The sequence below is a fragment of the Cynocephalus volans genome, chromosome 2, assembly GCF_027409185.1.
Source record: "Cynocephalus volans isolate mCynVol1 chromosome 2, mCynVol1.pri, whole genome shotgun sequence".
Taxonomy (NCBI): domain Eukaryota; kingdom Metazoa; phylum Chordata; class Mammalia; order Dermoptera; family Cynocephalidae; genus Cynocephalus; species Cynocephalus volans.
In genome coordinates this window covers 198,161,378-198,182,488 of record NC_084461.1, presented here as the reverse complement: position 1 = coordinate 198,182,488, position 21,111 = coordinate 198,161,378, and the positions used below count along the sequence as shown (strand labels likewise).

Below are 21,111 nucleotides of genomic sequence, written 5' to 3'. Positions count from 1 at the left end.
TATTTCATTGGAGCCTGAAGGATGAGAAGGCAGCCACATGAAGATGTGGTCATGGCCTAAGATGGGATAAGCTTGGTGTGTCAAGGAACACAGGGGCTGCAGTATAGTGAATGAGGGAGATTGTTCTAAGAGGAATGTTGGACCCTTGGACAAGGGCTTTGTAGGCCAGGTAAGAAGGGTAGATTTTACTCCAGTAGTGAAAGCCGCTGGAAGGCTGAAAGCACAAGAATACAGTCATCTGCCTTTTAAAAGATCACTGTGGTGACTGTAGGGAGGCCAAGAGTGGAAGTTGAGGGCCCAGGGAGGATCAGCACGTGAGAGCTCAGGGGAGGAGAGACCCTGTCCCTCCCCAAGGAGTGGGGGCTGGCTTTGGCTTTTTGGGAAAAGGCCATTTGAGTTGATCCTTAAAGAGTAGTCCTCTGCCATATGATCCAGCAATTCCACTTTTGGTCACATGCCAAAAGAATTGAAAGCAGAGACTCAAACAGATATTTGCACATTCATGTACACAGCAGTATTATTTGCAATAGCCAAAAGGAAGAAGCAACCCAAGCATCCATTGATGATGAAGAGATTAACAGAATTTTTATGCAGTGGAATATTATTCAGCCTTAAAAAGGAGGGAAATTTTGTAATGTTCTATAACATGGATGAAACTTGAGGACATCATGCTAAGTGAAATAAGCCAGTTGCAAAAGGACAGATACTCATTCACAGTACCTAGAGTCATCAAATTCCTAGAGACAGAAATCAGAGTGGTGGTGGTTGCTGGGGGCTGGGGGCAGGGGGTTACAATGTGAATGTACTTAATGCCACAGACTGCATAGATAAAAATGGATAAGGTGGTAAATTCTGTGTGTATTTGACCACAATTAAGAAAACCCAAAAACCTTTGGAATCAGGTGGAGTGGAGGTGAGGGTCATCTCAGTAGAGCTAAAACAGGCTCCAAGGCAGCTGGCATGAAAGCAGCCACTCAGCTTTCTCTCTTCTCTCTCCTCTCAGGCCTCTCAGTTGAGGGTCTTTACTTGGGGAAATGTCTAGGATATACCTGTTTTCATTTAGTGAGCTGGGCCTTGAGAAGGTGGAAAGCAAATTCTGCCCACATTCACTGTAGGGGTCTGCCTAATGGTCCACACAGGGAGTGGCTCTGACACTGCCCTTGTCCCATTGGGCCTCTCTGAAGAATTGCTGTGCCCTTTGACAGGATGCTCATGAATTATTCCACGTCATTACCTCGTCACTGGAAGATGAGCGAGACCGGCAGCCACGGGTCACACATTTGTTTGATGTGCATTCCCTGGAGGTAAGCCATTTATATTTTCAGTACATTTAATGCATTTTGTGCATATTTAATAAGTATAGGAAACACAAGTATAATCTTTGTACAACCTCCAACTCAAATGTAAGATTCAATAAAATCGGTAGTGGGAATGAGGCTGGGGGAGGGTCTTAAACTACATACTTTGCAATTGGTGACTTTGGTTAGGGATGTCAGGGCTCTTTAAAAGGATTCATTGCTGCAATTTGTGTTTGCTTTGAGAAGAAAGGATGTATTATTTTTCTCTATTTAAGAGAGGGTAACAAGGGGCCATAGAAATGCTAAATGAGTCCTCATTTCCCTGTAACAGTATAAATATTTAAGGAGTTCATAAAAGTTAACCAGTAAAGGGGAAAACATTCCAGAGAGAGGAAATATGTTTCAATTGCATTTGATGAAGGAGTATACATAGTAACCAACCAGAGAGGATAATTAAGGCTACTTTTAGAAATGTGGGCTTTGTTAAAAGTTGATGTTTGGTGATACAGTCAGCATAGAAACTTGTAAGATTTAGGGGAGGGGTGAGAGTGATAAAAGGAGTTGCAGTAGGGTTTTTAGTCTGTTTCTTTTTCTTCCCCCTACAGCAGCAGTCAGAAATAACTCCCAAACAAATAACCTGCCGCACAAGAGGTATTTTCTATTGAAATATAACACATAACGTGTACATTTAAGATATGATGATAATTAGCTTGTTTTAAAAAAAGATTTTTTTTCTGGTGACATTCAGTCCAGCTTGAACTGTGATGTGATGTACAGTTGGCCTCTGTATCCGTGGGTTCCACATCTGTGTATTCAACCAACGGCAGATGGAAAGTATTTGGAAAAAAATCATTGCATCTGTACTGAACATGTACTTTCCTAAACAATACAGCATAACAGCTATTTGCATAGCATTTACATTGTATCAGATATTATAAGTAATCTAGAGATGATTTAAAGTATATGGGAGGATGTGCATAGGTTATATGCAAATGTTAGGGACTTGAGCACCCACAGATTTTGGTATCCGTGGGAGGTCCTAGAACCAATCCCCAAGGATACCAGGGGATGACTGTACTTGCAAAGGAACTTGTGTTTTGGAAATAGCTTTAAATGATTCTCTTGATGTTCCCTCATACCCCAGCCCTGCTTGGTTTCCTCTATACAGACCTATTTGTGCTACAAACAAGGGCTTTCTTTTTACTTTGTTGAGTTGACCCTGGGAAGAACTTAATAAGCTGAATCTGTCATCTCCTCAACAGTTCCACTTTTACCAACTTTTAGTGCAAATTGTCACAGTCCTCCTTAGTAGGAAATCATTTTTTCCCTAAGACTTAAACTTAGAAAATAACATTGACATACCAATCCCTTTGTGCATTAGTGGTAATAGGAAAGACTATTTTTTGAGCTGATACTGTGTGCCAGTTGTTGTGCAATATCTCATTTAAGTCTCACAACAACTCTGTGAAGTTGATAATACTGGGAGTAGTGGGGTAATAAATAATAATCACCCCCATTTCCAGCAAACTGAGGCTCACAGAGATGAAGTGACTTCCCAGGTCTTGGAGCTAACAAGAAGTAGAGCCAGGACCAATCCCAGGGCTGCCCAACTCCAGAGCCCATGTTTCTCACTAGTTTATTGCACTAACCCCATCCTAGCCAAAGAAAACTCCAGTTCTTCAGAACTTACTTATTCTGATTATGTCAGTTTATCTCACTTTATGTAATGTTCACTTGTGGTATCTTTTGACATCTCAAACACTTTAAGCATATGTTTATAAAGAGATGTTATTAAACACAAATTCCTTTTTAAAATGTGACTGTATTCATTATACAGAAACTACATGTAAAGACCTGTATAAATTATCCTATGAAGGAATAGAAAGTCTTTTTTTTTTTTTTTTTTAAAAAAAGATGACCAGTAAGGGGATCTTAACCCTTGACTTGGTGTTGTCAGCACCACACTCTCCCAAGTGAGCTAACTGGCCATCCCTATATAGGGATCTGAACCCGTGGCTTTGGTGTTATTAGCACTGCACTCTGCCAAGTTAGCCACGGGCCGGCCCTGGAATAGAAAGTCTTTTGATGGAAGTCAGTGAGGAAAGCTCTTTCAATGTACTTTTCAAAAACCTTTTTTCTAAAGAGGGAGTTTCTACCATGTACTAAAGAAGGAAGGTGAATTTTGAGGTTGTCGGCAAAGGGCTAAGAGTGGCATGTCAAGAGATGTTTTGCATTCCAGGGTTACCTCACCCCACGTCCAATCACTGGAAGTCTCAACATCCTTTTCATGGAAGGCTCACTAGTAATATGGTCTGCAAACACTGTGAACACCAGGTAAATACAGTACAAATACTTGATATATTCCTTGGTGAGGTTTTCTTTTGAGTTAGGATTCATGACAGGACCTATAGAGGCTAACATCAGCAAGTGGCATTTGTGCTGGCTTGGTCTCTGCACACTTGGTGGACTGACTGCTCCACTTTGGTCAGTACCAACATGGCATTTGATCCTCAGGTAACATCCTCTGCACCAAGAGCAGGAGACCTGTTGTGGATTGGCAGGATTTTGATTCCTGAGGTTGTGTCTATGCTCACAGTTGACACAACAGATTCCAGGGCTGGTCTTTTTTTTTTTTTCCTCTGCTTTTGAACTTATAATTTTTTATTATGGAAAATATCCAACATAATACGAAAATAGAGAATCATGCAACTGTCACCTCAGTCAGTTTTGGAACATTTTCCTCAGCCCCGCCAAAATCTCTATCTATTAGCAGTCTCCCCTTTCTCTCCATCCCCCAGCCCATGGAAACCACTAATCTACCTTCTGTCTCTATGGATTTGCCTATTCTGGACATTTCATATAAATGAAATCATACCATATGTGGCCTTTTGTGTCTGGCTTCTTTCACTTAGCATATTTTCAGGGTTCTTGCATGTTGTAGCATGTATCAATACTTATACTCCTTTTATTACCAAATAATAATGCATTGCATGGCTATACCACATTTTGTTTATCCATTCATCAGTTGATGGGCATTTGGGTGATTTCTACTTTTTGGCTATGAATAACGTTGCTGTGTATATACGAGTTTTTGTGCGGACTTATGTTTTCTTTTCAATTGTGTATATACCTAGTAGTAGAATTTCCAGCTCATATGGCAACTCCGTTTAACCTTTTGAGGAACTGCCAGGCTGTTTTCCAAAGTGGTTGTACCATTTTCCATTTGCACCACCAGTGTATGAGGGTTCCAATTTCTCCACAGCCTCATCAGCACTTGGTTATTATCTGACTTTTGATTCTAGTCGTCCTAGTGGTTGTGAGGTAGTATCTCATTGTGGGTTTCTTCCCACCAGCTTTATTGAGGTGTAATTGACACATAAAAATTGTATATATTTAAGGCGTACAATGATTAGTAATGATTTTATATACCTATGTATTGTGAAATGATCACCACAATCAAGCTAATTAACACACCTATTACCTTACATAGTTACCATTTTTGTATGTGTGTGAGAACACTTAAAATTTCTTTTAGCAAATTTTGAGTATCCAATATAGTATTATTAACTGTAGTCACCATGCGGTACAGTAGATCCCCAGAACTTATTCATCTTGTAACTGAAGGTTTGTATCTTTGACCAACATCTCCCTATTTTCCCCACCCATTCCCCAGCCCCTGGCAACCACCATTTTATGTTCTGCTTCTATGAGTTCAACTTTCCTAGATTCCATATATGAGTGAGATTATATGGCATTTATCTTTCTGTGTCTGGCTTATTTCACTTAGCATTTAATGTCCTCTAGGTTCATCCACATTGTCACAAATGGCAGGATTTCCTTCTTTTTTAAGGCTGAAGAATATTCCACTGTGTATGTATACCACATTTTCTTTATCCATTCTTCCATTGGCAGACACTCAGGTTGTTTACATATCTTGGCTATTGTGAATAATGCTGCAGTGCACATGGGAGTACAGATTTCTCTTTGAGATCCTGATTTCATTTCCTTTGGGTATATATCCAGAAATGGGATTGCTGGAACATACAGTAGTTCTATTTTTAATTTTTGGAAAAACCTCCATAATATTTTTCGTAATGGTTGTACTAAAATTCCCATGAACAGTGTACTAGGGTTCCCTTTTTTCTGCATCCTTGCCAATACTTGCTACCTCTTATCTTTTTGATAACAGCCATCCTAACAAGTAAGGGGTTGATATCTTACTGTGGTTTTGATTTGTATTTCCTTGATGATTAGTGATATTGAGCACCTTTTCATATTCCTGTTGACCATTTGTATGTCTTCTTTGAAAAAATGTCTTTTCAAGTCCTTTACCCATTTTTTAATTATGTTATTTGTTTTTTTTGCTGTGTACTTGAATGAGTTTCTTACATATTTTGGATATCAACCCCTTATCGGATATATGGTTTGCAAATATTTTCTCTCATTCTGAAAGTCACCTTTTTAAATTTGTTGATTGTTTCCTTAGCAGTATCATTGTGGTTTTGACTGACATTACCCTGATGTGTTGACTGTTTTCTTTTAAAACAGAGTCAATAATAATTCCTTTATATGTCTTACATATCTTTTAATCTGTAAGTTGCTCATTCATTCTTGTTTTTTCTTTGCATTTTATTTATGTTTTGATGCTATTGTAAGTGGAATTTAAATTTTTTAATTTACCAGCTGTTTGCCATTAGTATATAGGAATACAGTGGTTTGTATTTTAACCTTATATATTGAAATCTTAAAAAAATTCATTTATTAGTTCTAGTAGTTTTGTTGTAGATTCCTTAGAATTCTCTTTGTATGTAAACAGTCATGTTGTCTGTGGATGGAAATAGTTTTAGTTTTTTCTTTCCAGTCTTTATGCCTATTATTATTATTTTTTCTTTGCCTTATTATCCTGGTTAGGACCTCTGATACAGTTGAATAAGAATGGTGTTATCAGACATCCTTTCCTTGTTTCAAATATTAAGAAGGAAGTATTTGGTATTTTTTAATTAAGTATGATATTAGCTTTGGGTTTTAGTATATCCTTTTATCATACTGAGAAAGTTCCCATCTTTTCCTAATTTGCTGAGTTTTTATAATGAATAGTGATTGAATTTTGTAATGCTTTTTCTGCATCTGTTGAGATGATCATATTTTATTCTTTTATTCTGTTAATGTGGTAAATTACAGTGATTGATTTTTCTAATGTTAAACCAACCTTGCATTTCTGGGATAAACCCCATTTGATTATGATGTATTGTTGTTTTTATATATTATTGGATTTAATTTGCTTATATTTTCTAGAGGATATTACTGTCTGTGTTTATGAGGAATATTAGTCTTACAGTTTTCTTCTCTTATAATGTATTTGTCAGGTTTTGTTATAAGGATTATGCAAGCCTAATAAAATGAGTGGGGAAGCGTTTCCTCCTCTGTTTCCTGAAAGAATTTGTTTAATGTTGGTATTATGGCATCCTTCAATGTTTGCTAGAATTTGTCTGTTTCTTTCTTCAGTTCTGCCTATTTTTGCTGAATTTCTTTTTAAACTTTGCTATCGGACAAAAAGACATCTATTATCATGAGTTGACTCTCATGGTCATGATAAAATGTCCCTCTTCATCTCTGATAAGACTCCTTGACTTGAAGTCTATTCATGTAACTAGTATTTCTTTGGTATATTTCTTTCTGTTCTCTTATTTTCTACCTATCTTTGTCTTTGTGTTTAAAGTGTGGCTTTTGTAGACAGTGTATAATTGGGTCTTGCTTTTTTATCCAGCTTGACAATCCGCCTTTTAATTGGAGTCTTTAGTCCTTTTACATTTAATGTAAGTATTAATATGATTGGATTTAGGTCTGCCATTTTACCATTTGTTTTCTGTTTGTCTCACATATTTTTTGTTCCTCTGTTCCTCCTTTCCTGACTTCTTTTGGATTAATTGAATACTTTTTAGTATTTTGCTGTAATTCCTTTGTTGGCTTTTAGGCTGTACATTTTTACTTTTCTTGTGTTCATGTGATTATATCATGCAATTTTATCTTATCACAGTCTATTTAGAGTTAATATTGTACTCCTTCATGTAAAATACTGGAATGCTACAAAAGCATAGTTCTATTACCCTGTCCTTTGTGCTGTTATGTATATTACATCTACATACATTATAAACCCCACAATACTGTGTAACAATTTTTGCTTTAAACAGTTATGTGTGTTTTAAAGATATTGAAAGAAAAAATATTTTATATTTACCATTTTTGGTGTTCTTCAACCTTTCCTGTAGATCTAAGGCCATTTGATGTTTTTTCCTGTTGGCCTAAAATGATCCTTTTAACATTTCTTGTAGGTCTGTTGGTGGCAGATACACTTAGATTTCATTTATATAAAATGTTTTTGTTTTGCCTTCATTTTTGAAAAATAGTTTTGCTGAATATAGAATTTTAGGTTGACAGTGTAGCTGTTGTTTTGCTTTGGTTTATTTAAAATTCATCACTTAAAGACATTGTTCTATTGTCTTCTGGCCTCCATTTTTTCAAAGTCAATATTCATATTCTTCTTCTGTATGTAAAGTAACATTTTTTCCCTCTGCTTACAAGATTTTCTCTTTATTTTTATACATGCTGTGCATAGGTATGGTTTTCTTAGTATTTATCTTACTTGGGGTTTGCTGAGTTTCTCGAATCTATACATTTATGTTTTTCACCCAATTCGGAATTTTTTGGCCATTAGTTTTTCAAAAAAGATTTTATGCTCATTCTCCCCTTGTTAGTCCACTTGATGTTGTCCCACAGGTCTCTGAGGCCTTGTTCATTTTTCTTCAACCTCTTTTCTCTGTTCTTCAAGTCAGATAATTTCTGTTGACCTATCTTCAACTTTACGGACTCATTTTCTTCTGTTTGCCTGTCTGGTGAATTTTTCACTTTAATTATTGTTCTTTTTCATTGTAGAATTTCCATTTCCTTTTTAATAGCTGAGATTCTCCATTTGTCCATTCACTATAATTATATATTTTCCTTTACATTTTCGAGCATATTTATAATACATCTGTGAGGTCCCTGTGTGCTAATTTCAATCTGTAGGTCATCTCTTTTTCACTTCACCATGGGTCACATTTTCCTCTTTCCTTGTAATTTTTTATTGCATACTTAACATTGTGGTAGAGACTTCAGATTTTGTTATGTTTCTCTGAAGAAAAATGAATTTTGTTCTGGCAGGCAGTTAAATTAAATTGACTGGGCTCAGACTCCAAACTCTGTCTCCCCTACATTGAGTAGCAAAATCTTTGTTCATTGTTTTTAGCTTCCAGCTGCTATTTTTTTTGCCAGGCCCTATAGAGTATCCCCTGTGCATGTGTGGTTCATTGGTCAGCCTGGAATTGGTCAGAGTTTATACATAAATATTGGGGCTCATCTTCTCTGTTGTTCCCTTCTTTCTGGGATTTCCTCTAGCTTCTTTATCGGCCTTAACTCTGTCTTCTGACAACTCGGTCCTGTAAGACTGCTGCTTTTTCCCACCCAGCAGTGTATAGACTGGGCAAAAAAGCCACGAACATGCAAATCTCACCCATGAAGTTCCTGTTTTTCCCAAGAGTAAATTTCTTTTCAATATTTGCCTGCTTTTGGTAGCTCTCCAGTCATTCAAATAATTTGGTTTTGTTTTGCTCCAGGTTTTATAATTGTTATCTCAAGGAGGGTTAGTCTAGCCAAGCTATTCTGCCATTGCCAAAAGCAGGAACTCTTACCCTGTTTTATCATCTGCTTTTTTGCAATTAATAATATAACATGAACATATACATTTTTACAATCATATATTCTTCTGTTACATTATTTTAAATATAGTATTCCATTCTGTGGACATGCTGTAATTTATTTAATTATTCCCTAGACATTTCAACTATTCAAATTTTTGCTGTTATGAATAATGCTGTGATACATATCCTTGTTGTTATGTACATAGTTATTTCCTCAGGATAATATCCCAAAATTAGGCTGGCCAGTTAGCTCAGTTGGTTAGAGCATAGTGTTATAACACTGAGGTTAAGGGTTTAGATCCCTGTACCAGCCAGCTATTAAAAAAAAAAAAAAATCCCAAAATTAAAATGTAAAAAATCCCAAAATGTAATCTTATAGTTTTTTTAACCTATTCTTTAGTTTTATTGTGCTTCTTACGTTTACGAGGTTGTTTTTAATAGAATTTGCCTCTAAGTAAGTACATTATGTTTTATTACGTTAATGTTGGGCATCTAAATTTTAAGCTGTTATCTAGGCATATATCTTTCCATCTTTTGAGCTTTGAATAGAACCTAAGTCCTTTCTGGATTTTCTGCAATATTTGTTTCAGAGTCCTGTTCGATTTGATACCTTTGATAGCCTTTCACTAAGTATTCCAGCTGCCACATGGGTATGTACCGATCTATGGTTTATTTGGGGTCTATTTTGGAGACATTCCAATCGGAAAGTGTTTTGAGGCACTTTATGTGATTCAGGCACTGTGTGTTATTCAGATATTGGTTGGTTGAACCCCATGTTAACTTTAATGTGCGGTACCATAGCCTGATTATAGGGGAGAGGAAAGTGGATGTGCTTTCTCTTGCTGCAGAAATTTTGGCTTTTTAAACACACACATACGTTAATCTCAAATTCAAAGATATCTAAAATAGAGTGGAAGTCCATAATTTTCTGCAATGTAACATTCTCTTGAATCTGTCAGTAAGGACAGTGTAGGGTGCTTTGAGCTCCACATTTGTTCGGGAAACATCCAGTTGTGTCTGTGAAGCTTTATTGCCTGTGTACACCAAAACAAAGCTGTGGGATTCACACTGCTAATTGTTAATTGCTAACTGTTAATTGTTTCAGTATAGCTTTCCTTTGAATTGTAATAATTTTTCTTCTTCTCATGCTGTAGGGTCATCCATTGACCCTGGACCACTGCCTTCACCACTTCATCTCATCAGAATCAGTGCGGGATGTTGTCTGTGACAACTGCACAAAGGTATGCATTTAACTCTACTGTCATCTCCCAGCTGGCCTGTGTGTGCTCAGATGACACCCCTCACGCAATGGCTCCTGAGCTCTTCAGACTATACCCAGTGGGTCTTTTCAGCTGCTGCCATCTCTACCTAACTTGGTTTGGAAACCAGCAGCCCATGGACCAAATATCTTTCTCAGATGAGTTTTGTATCATCCACAGAGTGTTTAATGAAAAAATCTGAATGTCATGCTTTGAGATAGGACATGTCCTCTTTAATTTGCTACAGTACCCTCCATTCCCACTGTCTTTCACCCTGCCTTTTTAACTGTGCTACCTGTCTGACTCGGCTAAGTCATTACACTTCACCCTCTGAATCAAGAGGAACTAGGTGGAATTTTTAAAGACAGAGAACAAAATAGATTACATGCCAGTGTCAAAGTTTCAGTATTGATTCTTCATTTTCTCTCCCCTCCACTATTACTGTTATTTAATGATTAAGAGGGATCAGTGAAAACAATTCACCATTAATTGGGCAGCTGAGTTCATTTCAGTCAAGTGCCAATGGAATGCAGGTATAACACAGAACTGATCAGTAGCTCTCCAAAGATGCTTTATTTCAGTAATTTCTGCAGAGAAATGTTTCTTTTATTTCAGATTGAAGCAAAAGGAACATTGAATGGGGAAAAGGTGGAACACCAGAGGACAACTTTTGTTAAACAGTTAAAGTTAGGGAAGGTGAGCCCGCACCACGCACCTTGTTGGCTTTGCTTTTGAGGACTCCATGTGTTCCTCTCATGAAATGGCTCGTTCTTTCTGGTTCCTCCCCCCACTCCTGCCCCCCACAGCTCCCACAGTGTCTGTGCATCCACCTCCAGCGGTTGAGCTGGTCCAGCCATGGCACACCTCTGAAGCGCCACGAGCATGTGCAGTTCAATGAATTCCTGATGATGGACATCTACAAGTACCACCTCCTTGGACATAAACACAGTCAGCGCAGCCCTAAACTAAATGAGAACCCAGGGCCTGCACTGGAACTGCAGGATGGGCCGGCAGCCCCCAAATCAGGTGTGTGCCTGAGGACACATCTGGGATTTTTGGCACAGAGAAAAGCAATTTGGTATCACCACTTTCTGGATTCCTTATGACACGAGTGCAATCCTTGTATAGTGGTTGCATAAATTCCTGAGAAGGGCAAGGTTGGAGGTAGAAAAGGGAAGATTTCTTTAAAGAAATTAAAGTTATATCGTAATGAGATGTATAGTTTTTAAAACTATTTTACAGATGAGAAAGTATAGAGAAGAAAGCTTAAGATTACAGTTTTGCTTTCTGATCTTTTGACTAAATGATAACTGGCTCACATCATTCTGGTGAATTTTCTTTCTTTCTTTTATATTCTCCCAATTCAGTCATCTCATTTATAAAGGAAATGTGGGGAAGAAATGTTTTGGCTAAAGATCAGTGAATATCTTATTTGGGTTGATATGACTGTTTTACTGAATTATTTATTTATCTGATCCCATTACTATACTCATCTGAGGAGTCATTGAATTGGGTCTCAATTAAGCAAGGGTAGCTATTATTTCCCTCAGTCTTACTAATGACAAAATTGAGGCTCCATGAGGTTAAATGATTGATCCAAGGGCAAACAGCAAATGGGAGAACTGGCAATAGAATGTAGTGTTGGGGCAGTTTTCTAAAGGTCTCTCATGTGACATGTTGAGATTTTTAGAGTTATAGATGAGGAAACCTCACTGACTTTAAGGGCTCACAACCTGAACTCACCACCTGCGTGCTGCCCCCAAGTAAGTCAGGATTGTCTTCCTGCACCTCCATACTGTCCTGACTTAGTATCCCTTGTTCCTTTGTTCTTTTTGACAACAATTGCATAGCCTGGCAAGACGTATTTCAGGGAGACTATGTTTTGTTCTTTCTCACTAGGTCACTAGATTAACATCAGGAACAGCCGAGGTAGGGAAAAGGCTCAGTCCTTGGCCCTTGTTTTAAAAAACTAGGACCTCTTCGTCCTAGCTTCCTCTTCTCCTGTGCTGTGGTGCATGTCTGCTAATGTTCAGACCATGGTGGCTGTGATTAAAGATGCCAGCAGTGAACTACTTGGTACATAAAGGCCCCCAAATATGACACTTGAAAGGAGAAGAGATGTAAATATTACATTAATTATTTTATCTATACCCATAAACATTTATTAATACTGTTACATGTTGGTATTCCTTAGAAGCTGGCAGAATTAAAAAAGGAGAGAATATTTAGATCAGTGGTTCTCAACACAGAGCAGTTTTGCCCCCAGGGGGACGTTGGGCAATGACTGGTGACATTTTCGGTTGTCACAACTCAAGGAGTGGTGCTACTGGCATCTAGTGGGTAGAGACCAGGGATGCTGCTAAACATCCTGTAATGCATAGAACATATCCCCATAACAAAGAATTATCCAGCCCAAAATGTTAATAGTGCCAGCACTGGGAAACCGTAGTTTAGATTAAAAACCAGTAAATTAGCTACTGCCTAACTTTGATAAATGTTATTAGCAAACAGGGATAGGAATCTCAAAGATTCACAAAATTATCAAGGCTAACAGTAGACCTAGAGCTAGATACATTTTTCCTATTTGGGATTAAAACAGTCAGGGACAAAAAGATACTCATTTTATGAATCAATATAATGCAAAGTGAAATTTTGTTTTCTTTGTAGCATTATGGGGAATTCATTTTCAAGGTAGTCAAAACCATGTTTTGCTTCCCCATTGCCACTACTAATTTTTCATTGACTCAGGACTTTTTCTCTTGCAGCTCTGAATCAGCCAGGGGCCCCCAAAACACAAATTTTTATGAATGGCACCTGCTCCCCATCTTTATTGCCATCCCTACCACCCCCAGTGCCCTTCCCTCTCCCAGTTGTTCCTGACTACAGGTGAGCTGCTCTTTAGAAGCACATTCTTCATTCATTGTATGCTGCTACTTCTCTTAGTTTCTAAAATTAGCTTTTCACAGAAATGAATTAATGAAAATTTAGAGATTAATTTTTTTCATTTTAAGGTGGTATTTCACTATTACACATTCCCATTTATTTTTTTCCAAAATGGGAATCTCTTTAAAAATAGTAATTATAAAGATACATAAAATTTACATATACACGTCTGTGTGTGTTGTGTGTGTGTGTGTACAGTCATGCATGGCTTAACAACGGGGATACTTTCTGAGAAATGCTGTGTTAGGGAATTTAGCCATCATACTATCATCAGAGTGTACTTACACAAACCTAGATAGTATAGCCTACTACACACCTAGGCTCTATAGGATAGCCTAAGGCTCCTAGGCTATAAACCTGTACATCATGTTACTGTACTGAGTACTGTAGGCAATTGAAACACAATGGTAAGTATTTGTACATCTAAACATAGAAAAGTTATGGTAAAAATACAGTATTATAATCTTACGGGACCAAAATATGGGTATGTGGTACATGACTGTATATATGTATGTATGTTGCATAAATAAAATATAAGGAAGAAAATTTAAAATTTCTTAGTATACTACCTAGAGAAAACCAATTAAATCTTTAGGGTTATCCACTCTATTATAAAGTTGTGTGTGTATGTACATATACACACTACACACACACACACACACACACACACACACACACACACACACACACACACACACACACACACACACACACACACTCATTTGATACAAACATCCATATATACACAATATACTTACAGAGTGGACTTGCCATGCCAGTAAATATAGATCTGTATTTTATTGGTTGTATAGTATTCAGTTATAGATGATTATTGTATCTATCCACTGTCATTTAACATCTAGAATTCTTTTATTTTTTTATTCTTCCCTATAAAGCCTTTTTTGTTATATTTGTAAACCACTGGCATTTGTTCCTACCATTCAGCTCCTCCACATACCTCTTTCGGCTGATGGCAGTTGTTGTCCACCATGGAGACATGCACTCTGGACACTTTGTCACTTACCGACGGTCCCCACCTTCGGCCAAGAACCCTCTCTCAACCAGCAACCAGTGGCTGTGGATTTCTGATGACACTGTACGCAAGGCCAGCCTGCAGGAAGTCCTGTCCTCCAGTGCTTACCTGCTGTTTTATGAGCGTGTCCTTTCCCGGGTGCAGCACCAGAGTCAGGAGTACAAGTCTGAAGAATGACTCTGCCCAGCCTCAGAGCTAGAGCTGATGGTACTGTCCAAACTCCAGGAAAAAAGCAAAACCATATGCTGTGTGTGTGTGCGTGCCAGCACCCCACTAGAGCCCTTCAGCCTTCTGGTGTGTTCTAAGAGCAGGCTCCACAAGGGAGCCAGTGGCCTCGATTCATACCAAATCAGGCTCCCTGAGCAGCTCTGCTAGTGAGCACTGGAAGGTGCTGTCGTGTTAGGAAAGCATTCATTATGTCTAGAGCGTCTTTTTACTCATCTGATACAGGTAATTAAAAGTAACCAAATTTCAGAAGCCACCTTTTTTATATGGTAATATGTTAGGTGTTCTGAGAAGGGAGTTACCTTTGTCTAATCCTCTGATGTTTCAGCATAGATCTTTTATTTTTAATAAGCAGGCCTATAAAAATTGTTGACAAGAATTAGTGAAAGTATTAAAGGCAACACTTCAGAAGAAAAAGTGCCTTTCACTTTCGATTGCTTTTGTAGCACATCCATTCTGAAAAATATACATTATCTAAGAGTCACATAAACAATTTTTGAAAAACTCTATTCCTTCCAAGTTACTCAAAGGATAGCAAAAGAACAGTTAAAAGATGCCTAAAGAACACCTCCCTTCCCTTTTTGTATGCCTTTTTCTAATCTTTCAATTCTTTATATGTAGTAAAGGCTCATCTGCCAAATCTGCCCCTCCGGGAAATTCTTTCACTACTTTGTCAGTTGTAAGTGAAATACTTACTTGTTGCTTTTATCTTTTGTATACTGTATTAAGAGATATAGTATTGTATAAAACTATGTGAATAACCGGAATTGAGCAGTATCTGTGCAGCACCTATGATTCCTCCGCTCTCTAGGAAACTCAATTACACAAGGATCCACTGTGGACAGTTCTTTTGTGTTTATTTATTGCCCATGCAGAGCTCTTAAGGTTTACAGGTAGGAGCTTGGGGCTGTGTGAAAAGACAATCCCTGCCTTGATTTGAGAGCTGGATTAGGAAGGAAAGGCCCTGACCACAGGGCCATCTCTCTTGACTTCAGTTTCCTCATTTGTAAAGTGAAGGGTTAGATTTGATGACTATCAAAGTCCAGCCCTTTCCATTAAAGGAAGAGAGCAGCTTTTTTTAAAAAAACGTAAGTACAGCTGACATCTAGTACTGTCATTTTGTTATAGGCCTATATTCTAAAAGAGTATATTAAGCATTTTCTTCCGTTTTCAGATAAGTCTCATGAATGCAGCCCAGGGCTGAAGGAATTTTGATGACACAGTAGTACCTATGTTTTAGCTAGCTTTTTAATTTAAAAAAAAAAAAGGATACCAAATTCAAACTGACTCTTCAAAGATTTGGAATCAGACCTATCCAAAAGTTCACGTGAAGTAAGTCTAAGAACTGTGTGTCCTCTGCTAGGGGTGAGCTGGCAGACACTTCTAGACAATGCCATAGTGTCAGCTAAAAGTGCAAAAGCCCAGGTGCTCACCATTCCTCCGAGCCCAGTGTGCGTTCTGAGGACTCAGTAAATCTCGCTACCAATAGAATGTGAAGGTTCTCCAGGCCCCAACATCAGTGTGAAAGCAGCTGGAACCATCCGATCCATTCATTGCTGACCTGCTCCAGACCTTGGCTTTGGTAATGAAGTGAACACACCATTTTACCAGAAATTGTGTGACCTTAAACTGCATTGCAGACCTGGAGCTTTAAGTAATTGCTGTTGTCACGGCTTACTCTGAAATCTGCTGTTAAAGAGATGTACAAAAGGAGATAAGCCTTTGAACATTTGGTTGTAAGCAGATCTTTGATGAGAGGGCAGGATTTGAGCCAGGGTTGTAAATGTGAATGATATTTGTATAACGTCTCTTAACCTAACTTAAAGCTGACTTCCTCATTTTGTAAATTATCAGGCACTAAATAGCAGCCAAATATTCTGATTTCTAGTTTTAAGTTATTTACAAAGTAGCTGCTTTTCAGAAAAACATAAGTTAAGCTAGTGGTTTATGCCATAACTACCAATTTATGTATCTGCTAAAGGTACTTTTGTATGTGTTGTGTATTATAGCAATAAAAGATTCATTTTGTTAGGGAAAAAAATCAACTGTATTCTTTGATACAAACATCCTTTTTCTGAATTCTACATTGTTATGTAACAATCCCTACAGTTTGGCTTGGTTAAACCTTTTCTATGTTCCCTGTTGATCAAGAAAACGCCAACTCCCTCGCAGAATAGAGAGGGAAAGAGAAAATAGAAGTACTAACTGTTAAAAACATTTTATTTTTTAGTAGGCAAAATTTTCCGAAATGTCAAATTGACACGTGGAGTAAGAATCTTCTTTCGGATGGGAAGACTGTGATACCAATAAACGTTGGTTGGGTGGTTCATCATCAGTAAACTCCCATGTGCCAGCTGGAGCCTGACCACCTCCACCCTCCGAGAGGGGTTCTTCCCTCGAGAATCCTTATGCCGGAAGAAGAAGTCCCTGCAGGCACCAAAGGAGACAGAGGCGATGGGGCTCCCAGGGGCCAGCTCTCTTTCATCATCTCGGTGCTCCCCGATGTGGTCACAGCCATCTTTATACCTGCAATGAGAAAACAAGCAGAGCTCATAAAAACAACCCTTTCCTGGAACTTGCCAACACTGCAGACTCCTTGTTTTCTTGTGGACCCTGCTGTTTTCTGCAAGGGTTTGAGGGCTTTATCTGGTTCCACACATGAGCCAAGCCTGAAGCATCTTCACTTTGTTATTTAGTCCTATTTGACCACATTCTTGAAAAACTTAACACAAAGAAACCAAAATCATGTCTTACAGCTCCCCTGCTTCATATATGTAAACCTTTATCACACAAAATGATTTCTCCCTACACTTAGAGAAAGTCCATATTTCCTGCAGTCTGGCTCTGACTTCTTCCCATCCCCCTCATCTGCTGCTTTATAGCTGCACCAGTGAGATTTCTGCTCCATAGACACTCCAGGTTCACTCTGCTTTTCCTCCAGATGTCTGTGGCTCTTGCTGTCCACTTAGTTATCAGCTTAAACATCACTGCCCAGTGAGCCCTCCTCTATCTCATCTAAAGTGACTGCCCCCTAAACCCAGGGGTCTCAACCAGGACGATTCTGCCCCAAGGGGACCCTGAGCAATGTTTGGAGACATTTTTGGGTGCTATGATGTAGGGCATGCTACTGGCAGTGTATGTGGGTGGAGGCCAAAGATGTGCTCCAATCCTCCAACGCACAGGTCAGTCTCCCAAAGCAAAGAATTATCCAGCCCAAAATGTCAGTAGTGCTGCCACTGAGAAACCCTGTCCTAAACCCAAACACCTTCCTCTCAGTCGAATCAGCCTGTTTAATTTTCTTTAAGCCATTTATCACTGTTCATGATGTATGAGTTCATCATTGTTATCACTGTTCATGAGTTAATCACCTCTCACTTCTTACATGAGCTCCAGACTGACTGCTCGTGCTGTGCCACTACTATATTCCTTGTGCACTACAGAATGATTTGTTGTACAAATGAACAACATATGGTAGAATCCTAAACTCTTCCTTTTTGGAGGAGACAGATTTATAAAATGTAGTCCACTAAACAGGTAGGGTGTCACCTGTTGACAAGCACGAAATTGAAGGTCTGTCCAGTCACCCCAGAGACATGATTCCGGACATGGTCTAGAACTGGGATCCATGGCTTTGGAGACAATGTAAGGCCTGAAAACGTGTAGGTCAGCCCAGCGTCACCATACGTCGCCTGCTTCCTTGGCACACTGTGCCACTTCCCGAACACCTGGATCCTGGTCAGCGCACCTGTGCAGATGAAACATGGCAGTTCTGTCCCTCCTGGGATCCCCAGAAATCCAGGCAGGTGAGTGCCCAGCATACTTGCTTGCTGAGTGTTCAGGATTGAAAAGGAAGTAAAACAGGAATAACATTGCTCTCTGTCATTCAGTGTAATTTAATGCCCTGCCAAGGACCCTCTCCTCAAAAATCATCAAAAATCATTGTGGCTTGCCCACAATTTTAATGTAAGGACAGTGACTTTGCCCTACACTTAGAGAAATGCGGTCCTAGGCCAGTTGTTTTTAAACACTGTAACTTAATTATGTTAACTACAGCAGAAGCGGAATAAAGAGGCTGAAATTTGAGCACCATGAAGTTGAGTTTACACGCAAGGATGCTTTTGTCAACTGTAGGGACTAAGGGCCTATGGCTCCATAAAAGATGGAACTCACATAGCTCAGGTTGTAGCCTGTTGTCTTGTAGGCTTTTCACTGCCTCCCTCAAACCGCTCCGCCAGCTCCCTATGTGCTCATCAGCGGGTACAGCAGCACTTCTCAGTGTGTGGTCTCCAGAGCAGCAGCAGCAGCACCACCTGGGAACTCCTTAGAAACTAGACTGCAAGGCTGGGGCCCAGCAATCCCAGTTCCTACAAGCTACAGTTCCTCCAGGTGATGCTGAGACGCATTGGTATAGAGGAATTACCTGGCTTTTGGTTTTTTTGTGTGTGTGGTGGCTGGCCAATAGGGGGATCTGAACCCTGACCTTGGTGTTATAAGGCTGCACTCTAACCAACTGAGCTAACCTCCAGCCCCTGGAATTACCTGGTTATTTGCCATCTCTTCTATTAGACCTACTAGTGATTCTCAACCCTGGCTGCACATCAGAATCACCTGGAAACTTTCTAAAAACACTGATGCCAAGGCTGCACTCCCAGCTGTTTTAATTCAACTGGTCTCTAATAGAACCCAGCATCTTTAAAAAAAAAAAAAACTTTCCCAAGTGATTCTAATCAGTAGCTAGGGGGAGCTTCACTCTAGTTATCTGTCAGCTCCCAGCAGACACGCACCCGTTTTTTTCAGGTTTGTATCCCAAACACCTAACAACGTGCCTGGTCCAGAGGTGCCCAGAGAATATTTTTTAATCTACTGGCAAACATATCAGTCACTAATGGCTCCTGAGTTCAGATTTCTCTAAACACAGATGATTAGTTTTATCAGATAAGCCTTCAACACACAACACACACATAGTCCTCTGTTTACCTGTAAAATATTCCACTTCTTTCTCCAGCTCTTGGAAAATCTTGTCCGCCTCCGCTTTGCCAAACAGGACCGTGTAATCGCAATCCAGGCCCTCGGCCCGAAGGTGCCTCCAGCTGGGGCCTGCCGAGTGGACCCAATTCCCTGGGATCTCTCTCCTGGGCCTCTTCCTTGGACTTTCTTTGTCTCCTCCCAATAGAGTTAGCTCTTTTCCACTCTGCTCTTGCTCCTCCCCCTTTCCCCAAATGCCCTCTTGAGCCCTCTTCACCAGAAATCTGTCCATACTGTCTCCCCACAAGAAACAAGTGGACGTTGGTGATGAGGCAAAGAGAAAGGGAGAGACTGCCCAGGCTCTGTCCTCGATGCAAAAATCTGCTCATCCAAGGGGTCCCACAGCAACATTCCTATTTAAGTTTCCATTTTAAAGTTTAAAACCATGTCCTGGAAAGGAAGAAGAGGATTTTAAAGCTGTAAGGGCCCCTAGGGACGATCTGGCCCTGGGTCTCCCTCACCCAGAATCAGCTGGCTAGCTTGCAAAAACCCAGATGACTGCATTCCACCTCCAAGCACCAGCATTTTAAAATAAATTCCTCCTGGGCATTCGCATGCCAGAGCCAAATTCGGAAACTACAATCCAAACCCTCATGTTACAGATGGGGAAACTGACGCCCGGAGAGGGGAAAGGGTTTGCCCAGTCACCCAGAAAAGCCGGGTCTCCATCTCCTGTCCACCCCGCTAAGGGACTGCAATTGTTAACTGCCCTCCCGGCTCCTGCTCCTGCGCAGCTCTGAATCCTGCAAACACCCTAGAGGAGCCCTGGCCGGCGGGAAAGCACTCACCCGGCCCGCAGCTCGCACGCACTACCACTTCCGGGGCAAGCTGGGAAACCCGGGCAAGTGCCAAACAAGCCGCAGGGCGGCCTCCTAGCGCCACCTGTTGGCTGTTTTGGTGCGTTGCAAGCATTGCCGTATTTCGGCTTAACATTTGCTCTGGAGTTGGTGAGGATCACTTAACCTCTCCGGGCCTGAATCGCTTCATCTGGAAGCGGGGGAGGACAGCACCTATGTCAATGAGAAGGTGTGCGAAAACTGCTTCTGTGATGCAAATAAGTGTTAGGTTTTATTACTGCTCCCACTGTTTATTTACTGTCTCCCCTCAAAGGAATGAAAACTCCATGAGATTGGGGCCTTTTCGGTTTGGTGTTTTGGGGTTTTTTTCACACTTGGCCAGTGTGGGAATCTGAACCCTGGGACTTTTGTTTTTGAAGCTGCTTCATGCATTTCTGGGAATTTTGACAAACGTACAATGTTGTATGTACGACCACCACCACAATCAAGATCAGAACAGTTTCATCATCCCATAAAACTCCCCCAGCCTCTTAGTTCTATAAACTTGCCCCTCTCACCCAGCCTCTGGCAACCACTGATCTGTCTTCTGTCCCTATATTTTTGCCTTTTCCAGAATTCATATAAATGGAATCATAGCATTCTCTAGCCTTTTCCATCTGATTTCTTTCACTTAAGCATACTGCTCTTCGTATTTATCCACGTTGTGTGTTATCAATCGTTTGTTCTTTTTTCCTGCTGAATAAGTACTCCATCGTATGCATGCACCACAGTGGTGAGTACCACAAAGGAGCCACA

General features: G+C 39.8%; 2 protein-coding genes across 8 annotated transcripts in view; one reads left to right on the top strand and one right to left on the bottom strand.

The window, feature by feature from the left end:
• USP30 (ubiquitin specific peptidase 30) overlaps positions 1-16,521 on the top strand; it is a 29,491-nt gene extending 12,970 nt beyond the window's left edge. For 2 of the 5 annotated variants that reach the window (XM_063085957.1, XM_063085961.1), the window contains 9 exons: positions 1,206-1,304; positions 1,904-1,949; positions 3,538-3,632; positions 9,625-9,684; positions 10,189-10,275; positions 10,909-10,989; positions 11,100-11,319; positions 13,059-13,179; positions 14,182-16,521. In XM_063085957.1, coding sequence (XP_062942027.1) covers positions 1,206-1,304; positions 1,904-1,949; positions 3,538-3,632; positions 9,625-9,684; positions 10,189-10,275; positions 10,909-10,989; positions 11,100-11,319; positions 13,059-13,179; positions 14,182-14,446 — 1,074 coding nt within the window. In that variant the 3' untranslated portion in view covers positions 14,447-16,521. Of the gene's footprint in view, positions 1-1,205; positions 1,305-1,903; positions 1,950-3,537; positions 3,633-9,624; positions 9,685-10,188; positions 10,276-10,908; positions 10,990-11,099; positions 11,320-13,058; positions 13,180-14,132 lie in introns of all 5 variants that reach the window. The other 3 variants (XM_063085960.1, XM_063085959.1, XM_063085958.1) reach the window with 3 other exon arrangements.
• A 175-nt stretch (positions 16,522-16,696) lies between these two features.
• On the bottom strand, positions 16,697-20,333 carry ALKBH2 (alkB homolog 2, alpha-ketoglutarate dependent dioxygenase). 3 transcript variants are annotated; one of them, XM_063087478.1, is made up of 4 exons: positions 20,308-20,333; positions 19,472-19,909; positions 18,041-18,239; positions 16,697-17,020 (listed from the first exon to the last, which is right to left on the bottom strand). In XM_063087478.1, exons 2-4 carry the CDS (start codon positions 19,749-19,751, stop codon positions 16,714-16,716), a joined length of 786 nt encoding a protein of 261 aa, XP_062943548.1. In that variant the 5' UTR covers positions 19,752-19,909; positions 20,308-20,333; the 3' UTR covers positions 16,697-16,713. The 3 variants fall into 3 exon arrangements, with proteins under 3 accessions (XP_062943548.1, XP_062943547.1, XP_062943549.1); XM_063087477.1 differs by lacking the exon at positions 20,308-20,333 and adding an exon at positions 20,168-20,241; XM_063087479.1 differs by lacking the exons at positions 18,041-18,239; positions 20,308-20,333 and adding an exon at positions 20,168-20,230.
• Between the last annotated feature and the right edge of the window lie 778 nt (positions 20,334-21,111).

Coding starts and splice junctions, on each gene's coding strand:
- ALKBH2 (XM_063087478.1), bottom strand. CDS start 19,751: ATGGACAGATTTCTGGTGAAGAGGGCTCAAGAGGGCATTTGGGGAAAG. Junction 18,240..19,471: donor AGAAGTGGAATATTTTACAG/GTAAACAGAGGA, acceptor TCATCTGCACAG/GTGCGCTGACCAGGATCCAG. Junction 17,021..18,040: donor AATTTCGTGCTTGTCAACAG/GTGACACCCTAC, acceptor TTCTCATTGCAG/GTATAAAGATGGCTGTGACC.